The sequence below is a fragment of the Topomyia yanbarensis genome, chromosome 2 (assembly GCF_030247195.1).
Source record: "Topomyia yanbarensis strain Yona2022 chromosome 2, ASM3024719v1, whole genome shotgun sequence".
Classification (NCBI taxonomy): Eukaryota; Metazoa; Arthropoda; class Insecta; order Diptera; family Culicidae; genus Topomyia; species Topomyia yanbarensis.
Window position 1 is genome coordinate 332,828,900 of NC_080671.1, and position 21,636 is coordinate 332,850,535.

Genomic DNA, 21,636 nt, shown 5'->3' on the forward strand with positions numbered 1-21,636 from the left:
CAAAGCATTTGAATGTTATTATATAGGCAACTATCAATCGCATGAATATCAGATAAACCCTCTTCACGTAACATGATTGCTATTATACATTTAGTTAACGATCATCTGAATATCAGATAAAAGGTATATAGGTTTCAAATAGAAAATATGTGGCATTCCGATAGAAATTAACTGAACATCACGTAACATATATCTGTAGTCAATACTGGTTTTTATAGGACGGAAGAGAGAAAAGATTATGTGTGAAAATAATAACATTCATGTGAAAAGTATTATGGAAAATATTTACATGTTTTTGCATATAAAAGGTAAGTGATATTTTGATTGAGTGAGCATTTTTTGCATTCCATTCTCCACCGCTACGGGACAATCGAAAATGAATAGCCAATGAACAATGGCTCCTCGGCAGTTGTAAGCAAACGAAACTGTTGGAAAATTATCGCACAAAACACTTTTATTTAAACGTTCTTAATCACCGCATATAAACCACAATGTTTAGACGTTGTAAATTAACAATTTAATCTAATCTACGAACACCGCGTAGTTTTCGTATAACATTCAACTCAAACGAAGAGCAGAAAATATAACAGCCGATGATATGACCGATAGTAATATTATGCTTGGGAGTAGCCAAACTTTTTTCAATGTGCAACTCCTGGTAATCCTAAAGTGTTTATTGATGAACACGATGAAGATCGGCGGAAGGAAATAGAAGGAATGTTAGTCCGATACTTGCTTTTGCTAGAGGCCGTATATACTACTTCGCGCTCCACAAGTATCACGGGAGGAGGATATTTGTTAGTAAGTATAGAAGTTGGATTCTACTTCTTCATTGCCGACGCCAGAGAGGTGACTCCACTACCTGGACTAGATATCGATCCATCAACTCATGGACCGGGGACCAACGACTTCACTTCTCTTCCGAAGGAAGACGTGACCACAGCTTTTTTACCTCAGAAAAATCTCAACTGGCTGGGATTGAACCCAGACCAACTGGAATCAATGGCGGTCACACTTACCACTCAACCACCGGCGCTGTCCGAAGAACTAGGGGTTTGCTCAAAGCATAAATTGTGTTTTCGTTGTTTGGAGCTAGCATCAGTCCTGTCACTAAGTTAGGTTCGGATTCTGATGAGAGGAACTCGAAATGCCTCTCCGATAACTAATTTAGTTATAGATTTGGTTCCGTTTATGCCCAAAAGTGGTTTAAAACAATTTTCTCCTTAGTGGAGAAAAGCTAGCTTTTACCTACATTTCTCTACACCAAGGAGCCAGATATGCCATATTTTTTTAAGCTGAGAACACTTGAACGCTTCTACAATCTTGTCGTTAGTCAGTCGATCATCAGTGTTTGCTACTTCTTCTTCGCCGTTCGGTGACCAGGTAGTCGGATCGTGCTTCGGAGAGACCCTCAACGAATTTCTTCAGCTTACCCGTACACTTTTTAACTGGCGTCGACGTGCCCTTCATCATGGCCTTGTGACAATGACTTGCCAAACTTGATCTCCCGTTTTAAAGGGTCCCTAGTTTTTCGAAACCCTTCCTTGAGCTCCTCTCCACCTGACTTCGATCCTGCTCTCTGAACGCGCCTTTTGGCTCTGAGACAAACAGCACGTGTACGCTCCCCTCTCTCCGAAAGGTGCTTACGGAACCTTCATTGCACAATCGTACGTCTAACTTCGCAAGAGCTTCCTGCAGGATATACCCTCTTGTGTTTGTACTTCCCAGGCATCGAAGTCACCACCAATGACTACCGGCTTTCGGCCGATCAACAGTTCGGTCAACTGCTCCCATCTCTAGCTTCGAGATGCGTAACAGCTGTAATGACGCCGTTGATTTTAGCGATTACAAAGGGGAATCTGCCCATAGTTTGTATCGCAGCCATTCCCGTTCTATCCACCACCCAGTTACCGTTATCAGGAGGGATTTGATACAGCTCTGCAATCAATGCGACATTACACATAGTTTCTGTCGCAAACTGCCGCAAGAGTTGCTGTGCGGTGTCATAATGATTCAGATTTACCTTTCTTATCCCTATCACCTTTGTTCTGTAGTTGTCCTCTTGTAGGCAGGGCATTTGAAGCCACCCGTCTGATGGTCGTTTCCGCCCTCTGGAGTGCAAAATATGCACTTCGGTTTTTGCGTGCAGTCTCTTGCAAGATGACCCGCATTTTCAGTACATCCTGGATCTATTCAGGCCTTTGCAAGTCCCTGCCAAATGTTCAAAGTTGAAACGTTTGAAGCATATGTCCGCTACTTTATTCACTCGTGGCCATCCAACCGTAACTTTACCTACCTCCAGCGGGTTGCCATCAATGGTTACAGTAGACAAATCATCGCTGTCTGTGCTCCTCCGAACCTCTTCTTTAACCCGATGGTCACGTGCACCTCGACATCTCAACTCGGCTACCGCCAAGAAACCATCCCGGTCCTTGTACACAACCACCGTCTTCGGGTTTATGGCAGATGATAAGCTGTCCCTTCGCCCAGTAGTTGAGCTGTTAATCGTGGGATCTTCCTTCAATTCGAAGAGCGTCTCGCCTTTTCGGTTACATATGGTACATCTTCACCCAGATTCGTCAGCTCCGGATCCTCTCTGACCTTGCGGAGCGCTGCATACGTCGAAGGCAGTGGAGTACATATCAACTACAGATAATGCCTGTATGTATGCAATGATCGTGCTCCACTGAGACTTTAAAATTTTAAACTGCTGGAAAAAATGCGTTGTACATTGCTTACATATAGGACATTTTGTAGGTAAAGAAGTGCGTCACGAAAAAATTCAATTTTCATGTCATAAAACAAGTAAAGAACCTCGCCCCTTGATGTATTTTAGGCATTTTAGGCCAATAAAATGGTGCTAGGAGTGTTAGCTTTTATGACACTCCAAAAAGCTTGTTTACATGGACTTAGAATTTCTTTAACTACAGTACGAGAAATTTTATGACGATATCAAGCAAAATATACTTCGAAAAATCGACGCTAGGCGATAATATTTCGCAAAGGGAATTTGAATTAGCGATGACATCAGTAAATTGTTTTCAGTTCCATCGCAGGGACGAATAACCAGAGTTAACGTCCCCTCAAATAAAACTATCCTATCATCCTTTCAGTGCCATGAAAGAAATGCCTACTAAATACCAACCACAAACTGACATCAATAAACCGAACTAATAGGACCCGAAAGCAGATGAATTCATTTAAACATTTTATTTTTATTCGTGGTTCAAATAAATACATGCTTAATCATATCTAGAAGATTACTACGTTCATGACTCTTTCGTCAGTTTAATTTTCGTTATTCCTTCCTAGATCAAATACTAATAACAATGTTCCGAAACGAAAATGTTGGCCTTAGCGCCAAATTTATAGCACTAACAACAAAATAACATAAGAAACGGTATAATTACAATACATAGCTAGGAACGAGGCAAATCAATCAAATGAAAAAATGAACAATTGTTGTCTACAGACAGTGCAATGAAACGGTAAAATGAGTTTTTTTCCTGACAAACCTAATAAAGCACTTAGTCCTAAGTGTTACTTCCTTTTTCTAGCTAATCTTAAATATTTACTTGTAAATATTTCTACTGCGCGTCCCGTTGCACATTACAGCTTCCGCTTTCGTCCTTTAGCAGCTGGTTTTTTCTCCGTATCTACTGACGCCTCGCTGATGATTTCTTCCTTGCTATCAACAGCATGATGACCGTTGGTTTTCGGTTTCTCAGTGGATTTCTCCGACGTCGACGCCACCGTTTCCGTACTGCTTTCTGCTGGAATGGCTGCGGATGATGATTCTGCTTCTGCTATCTTATTCTTCTTTGATTTGTTCACAGGTTTTGCCTCCGGTACTGGAGTTGGGTCCTGTTAAGAAACATACAAGTTAATGTTTATGCTAATGACGGAAGAATGCGAGATTTCTTACCTTGGACGGCTTTTCCTCTACCAAAAACAAACTGTGTTGACCTCCGCTGGAAACCTTAAGTACCTTTTTGCCCTGCAACTGTTTGCTGACTATGAGTACAGGCTTGGTTTCGTCATCCTCACTGCCGGTTCCTAACTGTTGATTCGAACCCATACCCCATGCGTAAGTTTCTCCACTTTCTGTAACGGCAAACGACGTGCTTTCGCCACAGGAAATCTCAACTACCTTTTTATCGGCTAACGTATCAACTAAAGTAAGCGTTGTTGCATCGGCAGTTACATTGCCTAGACCAAGCCGCCCATACTCTTTACGTCCGATAACGTATACTTTGTTGTCGGTTTTCAAAACCAAAGTATGATGCTGCCCTCCTGTGATGCTTTTAACGTCCGTAAAACTAGTTAGTTCCGGTACAAATACAGGTTTGACAATGTTTTCACTTGGGTTTGGAATGCCGAGCTGACAATAATTATTCAGTCCGAAGGCAAAAATTTTGGAGGTGTGACGATCTTTGAAAAACGTGCAGTAAGTCGAAGCCCAAATGGCGTCTGCGAACACGTACTTCCCTTTCAGTGTAACAATTCCTGGCTTCAAGAGGTCTGTTTTGCCTCGTCTTGATTCACCGGAGGCCGCTCGGGTAGATATTCGACCAAGCTGTCCTTGTTCAGCGCATCCAACCGTATACACATGGCCATTCTCGGTCAAAATAACCAAATGATCTCCCCCGGATGCAATGTCCACTGATTTTATTCCAGGGAGGACCTCAATCGGAAGCCGTTTGTTTCCTTCTAATGTTAAACCCATGTTTCCATGTGAATCCTGTGGGGAAATGACAAAAAAGTAAGGCCCGTTAATTGAAATTTCCCAACAGTTTTGCCTTTGCACCAGCTCATACGCAAACATCCGGAACTTCTCGTCTTTGCAGACCAAAATTAAGCTAGTGTTAGATTAGTCTGAATTGAGTTCTACGGTTATGCATCTTCTTGCGAAGACTACCGCAGCTCGCAGATTGTACTTAAAATGCTAGCAATTCGCATTCTCAATTGGCTATTCTCGTCCCGTAGATTCGACCGAATTACCTTCGACAAAACCACGCGGAATCGAGAAAGCCAAACGTACCCAAACAACGGGTACATTTTTCTGGTTACGAAACCCTTCTTTCAAGAAGGTGTCTTGCTGTGACATTTCCACATGCTTTTTCTCAGACCTTCCCGAAGCAGATGTTGTTGAGTAACAGGTACTCGTGTGGGTGCTCCAAGTGCGAGATTAACACTAGCTTTAAGGTGCCCACCCCATGCTTGGGACGGGGCGACCAGAAGAAGCTCTTTCCGGATTACGTTTGTCGGTGTGAGCCAGCGTAATGATAGTATTGCAGTATGCAAACGAAATTGAAATCTACTACTCTTTTATTCCAGTTGCCTACATATGAGGAGCTCGATGCAAGAATGACACAGCTAGGCAAAAGCTTCGTTTTGACATACAAGGGAAATATTTGTTTTTTTTTTTGATATTTATTGTAAGTTTTGATTTAACAATTAAAATAGCGTGACGAAAAAAAAAATTATATTTTGAGAGGACTTGCTTTGATGAAATGCGGAAGTAGCCAGAAATAAAGACACCACTAATTGCTATGAAAGAAAAAATGTTATGGATTGGATTGGCCAGTATTCAAAAGAAAAAATTAAATTATTCAAATATGATAGCTCCTTTTTCATATTTCACACACCTAACTCACTTTTGATTTAAGTTGGTTCGTTCTTGCACTGAGCCCCTCTTACGTGAAAACCAATATCCATTCGATACTCGCTTTAAATTATTTCAGTTAAAATCGGAGAAAAAGTAGAGATAAAATTAGCGTCCCTTCACAAACAGGTAGTTAAAGACCGAAAAAGGAAACAGGAAAAATATATTTAGCATAATCTCTCTCTTCCAAAATTTGGCAACCGAGCCTATACATTGTAAAGGGGAAACAAGGAAATGCATTTTGTCTTCAAATGTAGATAACACGCGGGAAAACAGCCAACAGCTGTTCACTGACATTACCGTTACAAAAAAAAAACAGAACAAAAGGTGCCTTACCCGAAATGAGCCCCAAGCGTAAACGCGTCCATCATTCAGCAGACAGGCGGAATGGGAATCGCCGGCAGAGATCTTCAAACATGGTGCTGGTAGTTCAATAATTCTCGGTTGAAATTCTGCTCCATCATCATCGGCAGTGACGCGTCCGAGTGCACCCTCGTCGTTGCATCCGAAGGAATACACTTCACCCTTTCGTGTGAGGCAGAGATTATGCATGCCACCGGCAGAAATCTCCACGACGTCCTTCAGACCGTCGACCAAAGCTGGCCGCGTCTTTTCCATAACATCTTCGCCGAGACCTAGCTGGCCTACTTCGCCTTGACCACAGGAGAGCACATTGCCGCTCAACTTGGGTAATATTGGCAGGGATAGCTCGACTGTAGAAAAAAAGATTAGCATTATTTGAACACCCCTAACACTGGCATAATACCTACTCCATATACTTACATTTGTGAGATGACCGGATCATTTTTGTTGGAGGCGCATTGCCGTTACTAGTCGGTTCACGCTTCTCCTTTCCACGAGCCATTGCTTAGATGACGCCTCTGGTATTTGCCCGAGGTAAGAACTCAAGTTGAACTTACCGCCAAGGTTGAGGTTAGAAATAAATCCAATTTTATAAATGCAAGCATACAGAATATGTTGCAACTCATTCGCTAATTCACAAGATTTACATAAATACTTGCTGCTTATTTGGCACTGCACTTGAATTCCAACAAATTTGAGCCCTTCGAATTTTAATATGCAAGGCTTGCGATTTTTTCGGCTGACGATTGATGATGGAATGCAAAGGCACGTTTGTGACCCGTCGTCTACAGAACCACACCGGGTTTTTCGTCCTTTCTTTTGACTTTTCTTCTTCGCATCTTGTGGACCTTCGTTCATTCGCATCTGGCAATATGCTGGCAGTTTTCGTTAACATTATTCACAGATAAACAGAGAAAATATATTTTTTAGGTTTGTGTGTGCAGAAACGGGTCTGTCTTCCAATTTATTACACTAATTACACAAAAAATCTTTATTGGTTGAACGATATAGTAACCTTCTTTTCTTAGAGTGACAAGGATATTAACAATAAACTAAGCCATAGAAATGTTTCAACCGGCTTTTATACCGTTGCGGTCTGCATCGGTAGACAAATTAGATTTCTTTTTATGTTTACCTGCGTTGGACGACGTTGGAGTTATTATGTATTTTGAAACTAAGGCAGTTGTAACGAGTATATAATATTAGAGTGTGTGCGTGAGATTATTTCACCAGATTTATAGCATTTTCGTATTTATCTAGTGCTGCACCAGTTTAGTGCAAAAAAGAGATAGACTTATTACATCCAACTTTGAATGAGTGTAGCATCTATACTATACACTTATTTTCGATTTTGCCGTTCGGTATTTTTTTACCGATCAACTCAGTCCCAGTCACTGTAGCAAGCAGAAAGTTAGCAAAAGTTGAGCAAAGAGAAATTGATGCTGGCAGAGTTTCTGCGAGCATTTTGCGGGATTTGTGCGAGAATTCTGGCAAAGAATTCGCTCAAATGCTGACAGAAGCGGTTAAACCAACCGATGCTGCTCACTTTTATCCAGAGTCCAGCCAGGAATGCACGGCCAAAATCTCTGTACGCTTCCTGCCACATCTTTGTCAGATGGTTTGATCGATTCGTGCTAAATTCTACCAGGTAGGAATTGCCAGGATCTTTGCACAGTTTATGTCCGAGTTATGCCTGGGCTTTGCTCGGTTCCTGTCAAAATTTGCTAGAAAACGCGAGTGAAACCGAGTTAGTTCTAGCTCAAGAACCCGACAGGATACGCGCAGAAATCTTACAGGGCTGCCAACCCAAGACTGGCAGCAGAGATGCCAGGTACTTTTTTCAAATGTCTGCAATAATAATTTTAAAAGTCTGGGAAGTACAAAAAATGAGCGGCAAGCTAGTGTAACCAAAAGCCTTTATATTCAAAAATCTGCAAATATCTGCAACCAAACTAAAAAATCTGCAAATATCTGCAACCAAACGGAAAATATCTGCGTCATCGAAAAAATCTGCAGCTTAAATTAAAAGTCTGCGAATTTGCAGACTTGTCTGCAAATCTGGCATCTCTGACTGGCGGAAATCTACCCAGTTAAGCTGAGCCGGAAATGAACCGGAATTCTGGCTGGTTCCAGTTCGTATTCCGGCTCCAGTGACACAACCGATTCTAGTTAGAATCGGTTGTTGCATTGGAGCCGGAATACGAACTGGAACCAGCCAGAATTCCAGTTCATTTCCGGCTGAACTTTACTGGGTAGCAGAGCAGTCTCTGCCAGAAAATTTACGGATGCATTTGTACGTCAAAAAGTACTGACACAATAGTATTTTATTTACTGAATTCTTGTTATACTTTACCGATTAACCCTGCAAAAGTTGACAGCTCAAATAAACTTTTCTTTCGCCGAACGTTCGTCAAATAAACAAATTACTGAACTTATTGCGAAACGTTCAGCTGTGTAAAAAATGCTGGTAAAAAATGCGGGGTTCGGTGAAAAAAAAATAAGCGTGTACATCGGTGTACTGCGCGGTCGGAAACGAAAATGCCATTAAACTCACTTTTCATAAATACCATCGGGTTTATCGTCGATCTTAGGCTTATCCTGGGCCCCTGGGACAAAACATCATATATTGGTCTGAAAAAAGCATCCCGTATAAATAAATACCATTCCAGAAAGCTTCGAAACAATTTCCAAACTATTCATATAATACTCGTGATATTGGGAATACTATTGATATATTCCATCATTATAATTTAACTATATATTGAACTACAAGAAATACATTGCGACGAATCGTTCGCCGAATAGCGCTACGAATCTTGCTGCGACGAAAAATAATCGTCGCTTTTCCTTTGGAAAAGTACGGCCAATATTTCAATAGAAAGAATTATGTGCATGCTTTTGAATGCAATGCTACATCAAATCGTGTAAAAATATGCAATTGATAAAGATGAGAAGATGAGAACTTTCATTAGCTTGATATTTCACCATTGTGGCGGGGTGAATTCAGTACATAATTTTCATTACAATATTATGCCAATTCAAATGGAATATCTAAAAAAAGATGTAATATTCACGTAGCTTTCCTACTATTTGATATTATGTGATTGAGGTATAATTACAGTTAAAACATAACAATATTGTGATTAATTCATCATTGCGTCAATATTTGATGCCCATTCAGTGGCTATTGTATCGACATTTTTTACAATTATTTTTGCTGTGTAGGGAAGCTACTTGGGACCGTTTATGTTTCTGCTTTACTTCAATGACGTGTGTTGAGTGCTGATAGCTCCTCGCCGGTCCTGTACAGATGATTTCAAAATATTTCATCTCATCCGCCAAATTCATGATCGCCGATTTTCCCAAAAACGTCATGTAACTTTCGATGATGGCTATGAAGCAAGAACTGCGCGTGTTTGTTCTGGTTTTTTATTCGCTTGATATGGTTACCCTACTTTTCTACGGCTCATGTACGTACACGTCACATGACACAAACACTACATCACTATCTGGTGGAAAATAATAAACAAAGACGGCAAAATCAAACGGGATTGTTTTCAACCAGGAAACTGCAGAAGTGTTCGTAAGACCGGGCGACAAGAACTCAAATCCGGGTAGCGTGTTTGGCCACTTTCAAGAATTTTGCGAGATTATGATAGAATAATGCTGTCAGTTTCTCTTTGCGTGACTCTCTTATCGTAAGGCTCTGTTCGTCGCAGGGATGCCATTATGCCATTTTTTTGGAACAGCCAGAGCTTTTTGCATCTTTTACACAAAAAGATAAACCTCTCGTTCTGCCAGATTTTTAAATTATACACGCAAACTAAAAACTATCTAAAATTGATTTCCTTTGACTCAATCTCAAGGTATCGTGGAGGAAGGTAAAATTAGGTAAACCGTGTCGAAGGTAGTTTCCATTTTACCACGGCAAAAATTACAACTCATTGATAGGTTTTTTGTACTCAAATTAAGTTAAATTTACCTAATTTTGAGTATACCCCAAACAACTCAAAAGTACCTTCGTCCACGGAAGACCTCGACTGAGTCGAACCTCTCGTTTTGATTTTGACAACACTAATAAGTGCGAAAGCGACGCGCAACTCAAAAGTAAGTTAAAAGAACTTATTCTATAGGTAATTTTATTTAACCGTGTATATTTATATAAGACATAGCTGCTACTAAAAATTTTTTGGAAATGTGGGTCATATTTTCCCGAATTTAACATTTTTAGTTGAATTCTCGACAAACATAATTGTTGGATTTTCTTTGAAAAATAGTTGCAACCCTGGTCCGCCGGCATTAAAAAAAGATAAACAAGTCACCGAGTGTCAAACGCAGCAGCCATCCGCCTACACAACTACACTTTCGCTTTACGATATGGCCTCGTCGATCGAAGGATGAGCAGTGATCCGGAAAGTAACTCCGAATTGAGCCACCATATCCGCTTCAAATACTGTCGCAACCGACCACTGTATCGTAAATCGAAGAAGCTGACGGCAGTTAAGGTAAAAGTTCTTTTTTTCAATTCGAATGTTTCAAGGTCTTGTTTACAATAATTATTCCAATTGCGTTTCATTGTGCACCTAAACTGGCAGGTCTATTCGGTTGCAAACGAATCTCGGCACTTGCTGGTGTTCGGTGTTCCGCAGATCAAACTGCTTCGCGAGCTGAAAAACGAGTTCCAACGTTACGGTACGGTTCAACTCGTACATAACGTGACCGAGAGTATCGGAGCGACCGGAAATTGTAAGTATCCATTGCAGGCAGTGTTGCTGTATAAGCTGGGTTTTTAGGGAGCTCCGGCTTTTGGAAAGTTGGGAGTGGATGAATAGGTGCGGAACAACGCATATCATTTGATTTCAATTATATTTTGAATAGGGGATGGTAATATTCATAATATTCGGATATAAATATGGTAATTGTTTACTTTAGGTACTTCATCCCCTGTAAGCGCAAAACGTGTTTCTTTTGAAAATATGCTAGTTTAGTGTGGTAGATTCATAAACATTATTAACCTTATTGTTCTTCCGAAAAGGTTTAAAGGAAAGCTAGGTTAATGTGGCTATGCTGCATAGCTGAGTCCAAGGATACGGCGTACGAGATGGCCGCGTACTCGTCATCCGAAACGCAAGCAAGCCTGTGATCCACTCGTACGGCGCATCCAATGTTTCAGTAGGCTTGATGCTCTCGCTATGTCATTAGCCTAGCTCCGACTCTATCATTGCATTTGGACCCATCAGTGTGGAATATCGTGCATTGTCGGAATCAGCTCGCCAGTAGCTCTCCGACTATTGTTTTTCTGGTGGATCCCCGACTCTTAGTTTGTTTAATTGTCGTACATTTACCACGCGGTAGTTTGGCCCCAATCATTCTTAAATATCGATGTCTGAAATCGTAGGGTATATTCACCATCCTACAACGCTCCCAGAAGTTAAATGTCCGGTCCAACCTTTCACAACTGTTTTGTTTTCGGAACAGCTACCCGATCGATGGTAATGTTACGCACTAGATCTTCATTTGAAGTAGTATTACAGTAGAAGAGGTTCGATTTGGTGGCAGGTATTCCATGGTACTAAGTTGTGTCGTATACCTTGGAGAGATCCAACGAGGCTATAAGGCTGTGCTCATCGGTTATCAGATCTTTCTAACTTTGTAAAGTACGCATCAGTACCACATCAAGAACAAAAAGCTTGTTGCCGTTCATCGTGTCCCACCACTGACCCTAGCTTAGCGATGAGTCGTCTGTTTATGCGCTCGCTTTTTCATACACCTAATGAGTAAAATCGGCCGGAAAGCAGCAGGTCCAGAGCCGTTGCAATCGGGTTATGGAATTGGAACAACTTATGCGGTCCGCCAGCTAAAGACAATGATGCCATTAAATTAGCAAGGGACTGGAAGGTATATTAAGAGTCATAGTACTCAAGGGAGAGCAATGATTTGAAAGGAGAAAGTTTAGAAAAGCGTGGAAGGGTCATATGTGCAAACTTAGAGTTTACCGGCGACTTAACCCTTTGTCTGCTACCGTAGGAGTCAAGATCTTTTTGCATTAGAAATGCGAATCACCTGAGTCTACGGCATGTCCGGACAAGTGTAAAGTAACTTGTTACATCATGCTGTCCGTTCCGACATGTCTAAATGCTAAATATAAAATCCGAACAGGTACCAGAAGGTCAAGGACGGCACTCAACCACTTTGATATCGTTGGTTTAATTGTGCACAATTGAGGTTAGGTGATACGTGACTTGAGTATGGTTATATAACCATACTTGTTGGGAAATTAACAAGATAGAATAATTGACCGATGTAAGTAGCCATAAAAATACTCAATGAAGAGTAATATTAATCAATTTCATCAGCTTTTAGCTGATACCGCTTGGAATACATTTCTTAAGGTGTTGCTGTTGCTCCACCCAACAAATCTAAAAGATAGTATGACATAACCGCGAAGCTATGCCGAATAGCACAAGAAGTACCCACATCGTGGAAACACACTGTAACCTGTGCAATGAACCTGACATGGATCAGATGATAAGCTGTTGTCACTGCGATTCGTGGTGGCATTTCACCAGTGTGGGTGTAAACCACAGCATTGCATCGACAGACCGACCGTTTACATGCTCAAACTGTCAGAGACCGTCGGCACAGATTCCGGTGATTGATGCACCCGGAAGCAAGGCTAACAGCAAAGCAGGAGCTTTTCGAGCTCTTCAACTTGTAGTGCTGGAGCAAAAAGGGCTCGCTACAGCTCGAGAGACTTGAAACCCAGAAGACTTTGGCTATGAAGCGTATAGAGTTGAAGCGTCGGGAGCACAAGCGGAAGGTGGAGCAAGAGAAGCAGAAAAAGGAAGCAGAGTTTGAGCGGAGGCAATTCCAACTAGAGCAGACGGTAATGAACGAGTTATCCGTTTGAGAGAGGTGATCGACCTTGATGGGGAAGACGATGAAAACGCCTCAGTGCAGAGTTCCTTCAGCAAGGTACAGCAGTGGAAGGCCGCCCATTCGAGGTTAGTTGCCCCGATGGAGCTGAGATTCGGCAGAAAAATTCAAGCGTGTAGGGGGTATTATCGATCGAGTAGAAAGCACAACTGCACCAATAGTTGGTAGAGGTCAGGCTAACATTTCCTCGGTTACTTCCGCGCTCGCCAGGCCTAGCAAAAGCATCTCAAATGTAATCCCCAGCAGTATGCTTTCCAAAACTATCTCCTTTCACCCAGCCTCCTCCAGCAGGCAATTCGTTTGTCGGTAATAGTTGGTAGAGGTCAGACTAACATTTGCTCGGTTACTTCCGCGCTCGCGAGGCCTAGCAAAAGCATCTCAAATGTAATCCCCAGCAGTATGCTTTCCAAAACTATCCCTTTCCTTTCACCCAGCCTGATCCAGAGGCAATTCGTTTGTCGGTAATTTGCAGTCGCCGCGCAATCGACCGCAGTGAATCAAGCCAGCACAGGCCCGAGAAGAGGTCCAGTGATAGTGGAAGAATTACTGGGAGAAGAGCATTTCCAGTCGTACGTAGGCCAACCATTACCGTCTGTGATCCCCGCTGTGCAAAGGTTTTCGAGAAGGCAGACAGTGCCACCAGAAATCCAATTGGGATCGCAGGGAAAACCACAGCTTGCGAAGTTCCAGGATAGTGCGGAGCAACCTCCGTTGTATGACGAGCAGGCGTATTGGGGACCGATACCGCGACAATTGGCAGCAAGACACATTATGAACAAGGAGTTGCCAATCTTTTCTGGTAATCCGGAAGACTGGTCGCTATTCATTAGCTCGTACGTTAATTCTATTCAGACGTGCGGTTTTTCGAAGGAGGTAAATTTGGCGCGGTTGCAACGGTGCTTGAAGGGCACGCGCTTGAGTCGGTGCGGAGTCGACTGTTGCTACCAGCGAGCGTCCCGAGTGTTTTAGCTACGCTGGAGACATTATATGGTAGACCGGAATTGTTGATCCATACGTTGTTGCAGAGGATCCGAGGGGTGCCTGCGCCAAAACAGGAAAGACTTGATACGCTAATCGGTTTCGATATGGCGGTACAGAATTTCTGTGATCATCTGTAGGCCAGATTGTTTCATTTGAAAAAAACCCGGGGCATCGGGTGACAGACTGCTCAGAGTTCGGCAAGAAAATGGTCGACGGACGCTGGGATACAATACATAAACTCGGCTTGTGTCGGCTCTGTCTTGGAGCACACGGAAGGCGCCCATTCAAGAATCGCAAGCAATACGATATCGACGGATGTCAACGGCGACACCACCCTTTGCTGCACTCCACATGGGACATAAATGAAGCCCAGCAGGCCAGGGAAAATTGAAAGTCGCCGGGAAATGACTGTAAGAAATTTACGAACGACGTCAATTCGGTGAAGAATGGATCCAAGCAAGAATCGAGTGAAGCTAAATCAAGTAGTTCCAAAGCTGTCACCAACCATCATTCCGCTGGGAAGGCTAGGCTATTTCGTATTAGTCACTGGACTTTGGGAACAATCGTTCTGTATCCGTGTACGCTTTCTTGGACGACGACTCGGAGAGAACACTGATTAACGAAGAGTTGATAAAGGAGCTTGGGGTTGTAGGAGATTCACAACCATTGTGCCTACAGTGAACGGTGAATGTGAAGAGATCAGAAGCTAATTCTCAACGAGTCGCATTGGAAATAGCAGGACGAGTTTTTTCTTGGACGTGCGCACCGTAAGCAAGCTAGACTTACCACGACAGTCCTTGAGGTACGCAGAACTCGCAGAAGCTTTTCCGTAACTGAAGGGCCTACCGGTCGATGATTACGATACAGCGGTACCTCGTATCCTCATCGGAAACGATAACGCTCACGTTACGTCGACACTCAAGCTACGGGATGGCCGACCGGGAGAGTCGATAGCAGCAAAATCACGATTAAGACAAACGGTTTACGCCAGCCTGGACAAGTCAGGAGATATAGTTCATAGTTTCCACATATGCGAGTGCTAGGAGGCCGAGCAGACCCTACATAAGCTCGTAGAGAAGTCGAGAGTCTGGGTATAATGGAAGTCGCCCATCCTGAATCCGCAGAAGTTCAACGAGCAAATTGGACCCCGATGGAAACTACTAAGCGGGTCGGACAGCGATTCGAGGCTGGGTTTCGCTGGAAGTACAATAACTTCGAGTTCCCGGACAGATACCAGATGGCGGTTCGGCGACTGCAGTGTTTGGAAAGGCGTATGCAGAAGGATTTGCTCATCGGCGAAAGTGTGAGGGCATTCTGATTTCCAGGCGAAAGGGTGCATTCACAAAGCGTCCCAGAAGGAGCTCGACGATTCAGATCCCCGACGTACGTGGTACTTGCCTTTAGGAGTGGTCATCATCAAAGAAGCCGTCCAAAGTTCGTATCGTCTGCGATGCTGCGGCCAAAGTGGATGGAGTCGCACTCAACACGATGCTATTGAAAGGGCCGGATCTACTAAATACGTTGCTCCATGTTCGATATGGATTCCGGGAGAAACGGGTCGCTCTGTGCGCGGATCTGAAAGAGATGGTTCACCAGATTCAGATTCAACGACTGTTTTGGCGTGATGATCCGACACAAGCCCCCGAGGTGTCAGCTACGTTTGGTGAGACGTGTTCACCGTGTTCGGCACAATTTGAACGCTAAGGAGCATTCAAGACAGTAGCTGCAGCCGAAGCAATTATCAGAGAGCATTACGTGGATGACTACTTGTACAACGCTGACGACGTTAACGAAGCGTTGAAGCTGGTACACAAAGTCAAACTGGTTCGCTCTTTTGGCGGATTCCATCTACGGAACTGGCTTTCGAACTCCACCGAGGTTCTTGCACGGATAGGGGGGAGCGACCCAGTCACGGAAAAGTGTCTCCAGCTGGACAAGAACAGCTCAACTGAATGCGTGCTTGGGATGTACTGGAAGCCGGTCGACGATGTCTTCACGTTTACAACGACGCTAGCGGAGGGTGCGGAGCATCCAACTGCCTCATTGCGAGTTGTAATGCGTCCATTCGATCCGGCAGGATTGTTGTGTTTTTTCCTCATCCACGGCAAGGTACTAATCCAGGAGCTGTGGAGGGCGAAGACGACATGGGATCAACTGATTCCGGGGGAGTTACTTGGGAAGTGGATGCGGTGGACGAGTTTGTTCAATCATCTTGATCAGATTAGCGTTCCGCGTTGCTATTTTCCGCAACGTTCGGTGAAAGATATCATGTCACTGCAACTGCATATATACGTGGACGCTAGCTAAGAAGCTTATGCCTGTGCCGCTTACTTTCGGGCGATATTTCTGGATGGGATTTCTGTGGAGTTAGTCGGTGGGAAATCTTAGGTAGCTGCAGCCACACTCCGTCCCACGGTTGGAGTTGATGGCAGCAATAATCGGAGTACGCTTGATGAAGGCCATCCTCTCTGGGCACTCGTTGGTAGTCGGGAAGACAGTGTTATGGTGTGACTCCGAGACGGTGCTGGCTCGGATAAATTCGGATCATCATCGGTATCGCCAGTTTGTCGCTTGCCGAGTGGGTGAGATTTTATCCAAGTCAGAACCTAAGCAATAGCGTTGGATATTATCCAGAAAGAATGCCGTCAACGATGCGACAAAGTGGGGGAAAGGGCCGTATTTGTCCTCAGGCGGCCATTGGTTTGCCAGACGATGAATGGACCGTATATGCAGATTCAGCCGGCACGACGATCGATGAAGAGCTGAGGTTGTGCCTGGTGCATAAGAAGGTTATCGTACCACAACTTGTGAACTGGGAGCGATTCTCGAAACTGACACATTTGGATCGATCGGTAGCAAATGTTCTTCGCTACGTACAAAATCTAAAGCCAACAGTGAAAAAAGAAACTCGATTGGACGGACCACTCACTCAAGAGGAATTAGCAAATACCGAGACAACAATCTTTCGTTGGGTGCAGTGTGAACAGTATCCGGAGGAGGTGGCGACTTTATCAGTAATGCGGGGCAAGCAGCCTGGACAACAGGCGCGACTGGAGAAAACCAGCAAAATATACAAACTGTCTCCGTACTTGGACGAAGCAGGTGTTCTACGTTCTAATAGCAAGATATGTGCTGCGATCGTCGCTGCGTTTGACATTAAGTTCCCAATACTATTGCCGAAGGGCCATCCAGTGACTAGACTGCTGGTTGAAGGGTACCACCAACGATTTCTTCACGCCAATGGCAAGATTGTCGTGAACGAGGTGAGACAGCGTTTTCACATATCGCATCTGCGTCCATTCGTGCGCAAGGTAGCCAAGGCGTGTGCCATGTGCAAAGTCAAGAAGCCACGTCTGGTGAACCCGCCCCGAACAGCTTTACTCCGCGGTCAGGTTGCAAGCGTAGGTACGTCCATTTTTCTACGTAGGCATCGACTATTTCAGGCCGATCGGCGTGCGGGTGAACCGAAGTATTGCAAAACGATGGGTAGCTCCGTTAGCGTGCATGACCACACGAGCAATCCATCTCGAAGTCACTCACACACTTTCAACGGAATCTTGCAAGATGGCGATCAGGCGTTTCGTCGGACGCAGACCTGTGGAGATTCGCAGCGACAGGGGCACAAATTTCGTGGGATCGAGCAACGAACTTAATGGGATGGGCAAAATCGAGCGCCAGCTTGCCGAAACGTTCACAAACGCGAACACGAAATGGGTGTTCAACCCACCTGGAGCACTCCAGTGAAAACCGCTCTCACTGAAATGTCTTCTCGAACGCCGAACGAAGAAACGTTGGCAACGTTGCTGGTGGAAGCTGAGATTGTGGTCAATTCAAGACCGCTAACATTCGTTCCTCTGGAGACGGCGTAACAGGAGGCTTTAACACCGAATCACTTTCTTCTATTGACCTCGAGCGGTGTAATACAGACTCCGAAGACGTTGCTGGATCCAAGGCAGGCCTGCAGGAACGACTGGAATCTATGCCGAACACTGGTAGACCTGTTTTGTTGCCGATGGGTGCGGGAATATCTTCCTACCATCGCACGTACCATGTGGATCAAGGAGACGAAACCGATCGAGGTAGGGGATTCGGTGATCATTGTGGAGGAGAAGATACGCACGGGTAGATCCGAGGACGTGTAGCCAAGGTCGTCATAGGCCGTGATGGATGAGTTTGTGATGCCGTAGTGCAGACCTATGATGGAATGGTTCAATGGACCGTTTGAAATGGGAGCACGTCGTTTGGCATAAGTTCGTTTGGCATAAGTTCATTTGGCATAAGTTCATTTGACATAATGTTCATTTGGCATAACCGTAGGTGACAAATACGGTCGTTTGGCATAATGTTCATTTGGCATAATGGTCATTTGGCATAATGGTCATTTGGCATAATGGTCGTTTGGCATAATGGTCATTTGGCATAATGGTCGTTTGGCATAATTTGAAATATACATTGAAATCTCTGTTATATTAGGCGTTGACGATGCCTACTGTGGCTACGCCACATCACTTTAAACGTGGTGCTGTCCGACATCGCTCCGCTCCGTCGGACTTAAACTAGCTGATAGCCCCTATGTTTAAGTAATCCGGGCAAACGAGTGGATCACAGATTTGCTTGCAAGGGGCTGCCGTTCCGACGGGGGTATACAGATTCAAAGAACTGCTCATGTTTGAAAGAAGGAGTCAACTCCGAAGTTTAAGTAATCCGGGCAAACCAGTGGATCACAGATTCGCTTGCAAGGGGCTGCCGTTCCGACGGGGGTATACAGTTTCAAAGAACTGCTCATGTTTGAAAGAAGGAGTCAACTACTAAGTTTAAGTAATCCGGGCAAACGAGTGGATCACAGATTCGCTTGCAAGGGGCTGCCGTTCCGACGGGGGTATACAGATTCAAATAACTGCTCCTGTTTGAAAGAAGGAGTCAACTCCTAAGTTTAAGTAATCCGGGCAAACGAGTGGATCACAGATTCGCTTGCAAGGGGCTGCCGTTCCGACGGGGGTATACAGATTCAAAGAACTGCTCATGTTTGAAAGAAGGAGTCAACTCCTAAGTTTAAGTAATCCGGGCAAACGAGTGGATCACAGATTCCACTCGTTTGCCCGGATTACTTAAACTTAGGAGTTGACTCCTTCTTTCAAACGTGAGCAGTTCTTTGAATCTGTATACCCCCGTCGCAACGGCAGCCCCTTGCAAGCGAATCTGTGATCCACTCGTTTGCCCGGATTACTTAAACTTAGGAGTTGACTCCTTCTTTCAAACATGAGCAGTTCTTTGAATCTGTATACCCCCGTCGGAACGGCAGCCCCTTGCAAGCAAATCTGTGATCCACTCGTTTGCCCGGATTACTTAAACATAGGGGCTATCAGCTAGTTTAAGTCCGACGGAGCGGAGCGATGTCGGACAGCACCACGTTTAAAGTGATGTGGCGTAGCCACAGTAGGCATCGTCAACGCCTAATATAACAGAGATTTCAATGTATATTTCAAATTATGCCAAACGACCATTATGCCAAATGACCATTATGCCAAACGACCATTATGCCAAATGACCATTATGTCAAATGACCATTATGCCAAATGAACATTATGCCAAACGACGGCATGTGTCACCTACGGTTATGCCAAATGAACATTATGCCAAATGAACTTATGCCAAATGAACTTATGCCAAACGAACTTAAGCCAAACGACGTGCTCCCGTTTGAAATGGTAGGATAACAAAAGATTATACGTCAAGATAGTAGAGAAGAAGGAGGTATAAATTCAGATTGAGTAGACACCATGACCCGCGTTATGCGAATTTTACTGCGTTCGAAATAATTGTTTTACATTGAATATTCATCCTTGCGACGTGTTCGGTTGAACATTTGTGGAGCGATTCATACGTTAAATTTCAGACCATGGTTTACTTTGAATATTGCATTTTTACATTCTAATAGAATTAAACAAGTCTCAAGCATGGTTTAAAATTTCATCATGTTATGCTGACCGGGAATGGATGATTCTCGTGTGTCGGTAAAATAAATGTACCATAAATTATCCAATCCGACCTTCCCGAATGAATCCAATCGAATGAACAAATTAAACACCGGAACCCACTATTCCATAATATACGCCAGTTCTGCATCTATTCCTTGACCAAACTGTCACAAATACTCGGACGAACACATACACAGATAAACATACGACTAGCACATAATAATTCACGTAGGCAGGGATGCCATTATGCCAGATTTATCTGGCACAGCAAGAGTTTTTTGCAGCTTTCAGACAAAAAGACAAACCTCTCATTCTGGCAGATTTTTGAATTAAAGAAGTGATTGCACTCACATTTTGGAAATTTGGGGCATATTTTCCAAAATTTATCAAAAATCTATTGATAAATATTGATGACTTTGAGGTCGCTTTTAAGTGACAGATTTTGCCAGACATTTTTAGTTGATCTGCCAGATACTCTTTGAAAAATAGTGGCAACCCGTAGGCCCGCCAGTCGGCCAGGGCCAGTCGACGCGTACATGCTCGCGGTTGATCGTTAAGACTGATGCAGAGTATGAAAAAACACAAAACGTAAAAAAAGGCTTACAAAAACCTCTCGGCCACTTCGATGGACCACTTTTGAGGCGCTATAACCGTTTTAAGGCAATTTATCTGTTAGATGTTCTTTAGCACTGATGCATCAAATATGTTTGATGATGTTTGCAATATCGTCAGACCCATCAACTTAGGGGAGGGTTTTAACCTTATGTGCGGGGTTGGGAAACGAACCCAGTTGAACTGCGTACAAGGCAATCAATTTACCAACTACGCTATGCCACCCCTAGGTTTTTGAATAAATTTTGTTCTAATTGAAAAGCCGGCTTTGTGATTTTCAGGGGGACGGTGTCTAGCAAGTATTTCGTACCCAACATCAGCTGGACCGGACCTGATTGTCACGGTTAAACAGCAATAAATAATACCTTTTACAAATATTTCAACGACTAGTACACGAGACATGCGAAACCGCTTACCCAATATTCTCTTTTTGGGGTGAAGTAACCAAAAAACGTGAGATGTTGGGTATGCGCAAAATATATGTGATTTAACAGCCTACCCCCACGGTGATTTTACTCTCTAAAACATTGTTTGAATGTATTGTAATCGCTAGTGGCTTAACCCTTAAATGCGCAAAGTTATTTTGAAAATATCTTAAAATTATCGTAGTAACGTATTAAAGCTAAGAAACAATTTTCACAAAGTTCGAAAAAAAAATATTTGCGTCTTTAAGGGTTAACGTTTCATGTGTGATGCGATAGCTGTTTTGAGCGCATAAAGTGGATATACGTTTTCTACAATGACCTGAGAATAAAATGCATAAAACTTTGGCCATATATAAGTAACCAGATTAAATTTTCAGTTGATGTTGAAGCATTCACCGATGTATTCCATGTGAAGTTTGAGAAGCTCGAAAAAGCTCGCAGAGCAAAGAAATTTTTGGATGCCAAAAATTTCTACGGAGGCATCCTGCACATCTCTTATGCACCGGAACGGGAAACTATTGAAGAGCTTCGCGAAAAACTTCAACAAAGAAGAAAAGAAGTACGATTCAGGATTCATAGCAATCATCAAAGTGCACTAAACGCAATTAGAAAACGAGAACTAGCGAGCGACGATACAAAAAGCTCTGTTTCTGCGAAACGCATGCGAACTGCATAG

The 21,636-nt window shown here is 43.5% G+C and overlaps 2 protein-coding genes across 2 annotated transcripts; one reads left to right on the top strand and one right to left on the bottom strand.

Moving 5' to 3' along the window:
• Positions 1 to 3,195: 3,195 nt before the first annotated feature.
• On the bottom strand, positions 3,196 to 6,850 carry LOC131683947 (regulator of chromosome condensation). Its single transcript, XM_058966364.1, has 4 exons — positions 6,449 to 6,850; positions 6,002 to 6,378; positions 3,926 to 4,741; positions 3,196 to 3,864 (listed from the first exon to the last, which is right to left on the bottom strand). Exons 1-4 carry the CDS (start codon positions 6,528 to 6,530, stop codon positions 3,610 to 3,612), a joined length of 1,530 nt encoding a protein of 509 aa, XP_058822347.1. The 5' UTR covers positions 6,531 to 6,850; the 3' UTR covers positions 3,196 to 3,609.
• Positions 6,851 to 10,275: 3,425 nt separating this feature from the next.
• LOC131683949 (RNA-binding protein 48) lies at positions 10,276 to 21,636 on the top strand. The gene is made up of 3 exons (XM_058966366.1): positions 10,276 to 10,533; positions 10,624 to 10,774; positions 21,338 to 21,636. The coding sequence occupies exons 1-3, from the start codon at positions 10,426 to 10,428 to the stop codon at positions 21,634 to 21,636; spliced, it is 558 nt and encodes a 185-aa protein (XP_058822349.1). The 5' UTR covers positions 10,276 to 10,425.

Coding starts and splice junctions, on each gene's coding strand:
- LOC131683947 (XM_058966364.1), bottom strand. CDS start 6,530: ATGGCTCGTGGAAAGGAGAAGCGTGAACCGACTAGTAACGGCAATGCG. Junction 6,379..6,448: donor GATCCGGTCATCTCACAAAT/GTAAGTATATGG, acceptor TTTTTTCTACAG/TCGAGCTATCCCTGCCAATA. Junction 3,865..3,925: donor TAGAGGAAAAGCCGTCCAAG/GTAAGAAATCTC, acceptor GTTTCTTAACAG/GACCCAACTCCAGTACCGGA.
- LOC131683949 (XM_058966366.1), top strand. CDS start 10,426: ATGAGCAGTGATCCGGAAAGTAACTCCGAATTGAGCCACCATATCCGC. Junction 10,534..10,623: donor AGAAGCTGACGGCAGTTAAG/GTAAAAGTTCTT, acceptor CTAAACTGGCAG/GTCTATTCGGTTGCAAACGA. Junction 10,775..21,337: donor TATCGGAGCGACCGGAAATT/GTAAGTATCCAT, acceptor TTAAATTTTCAG/TTGATGTTGAAGCATTCACC.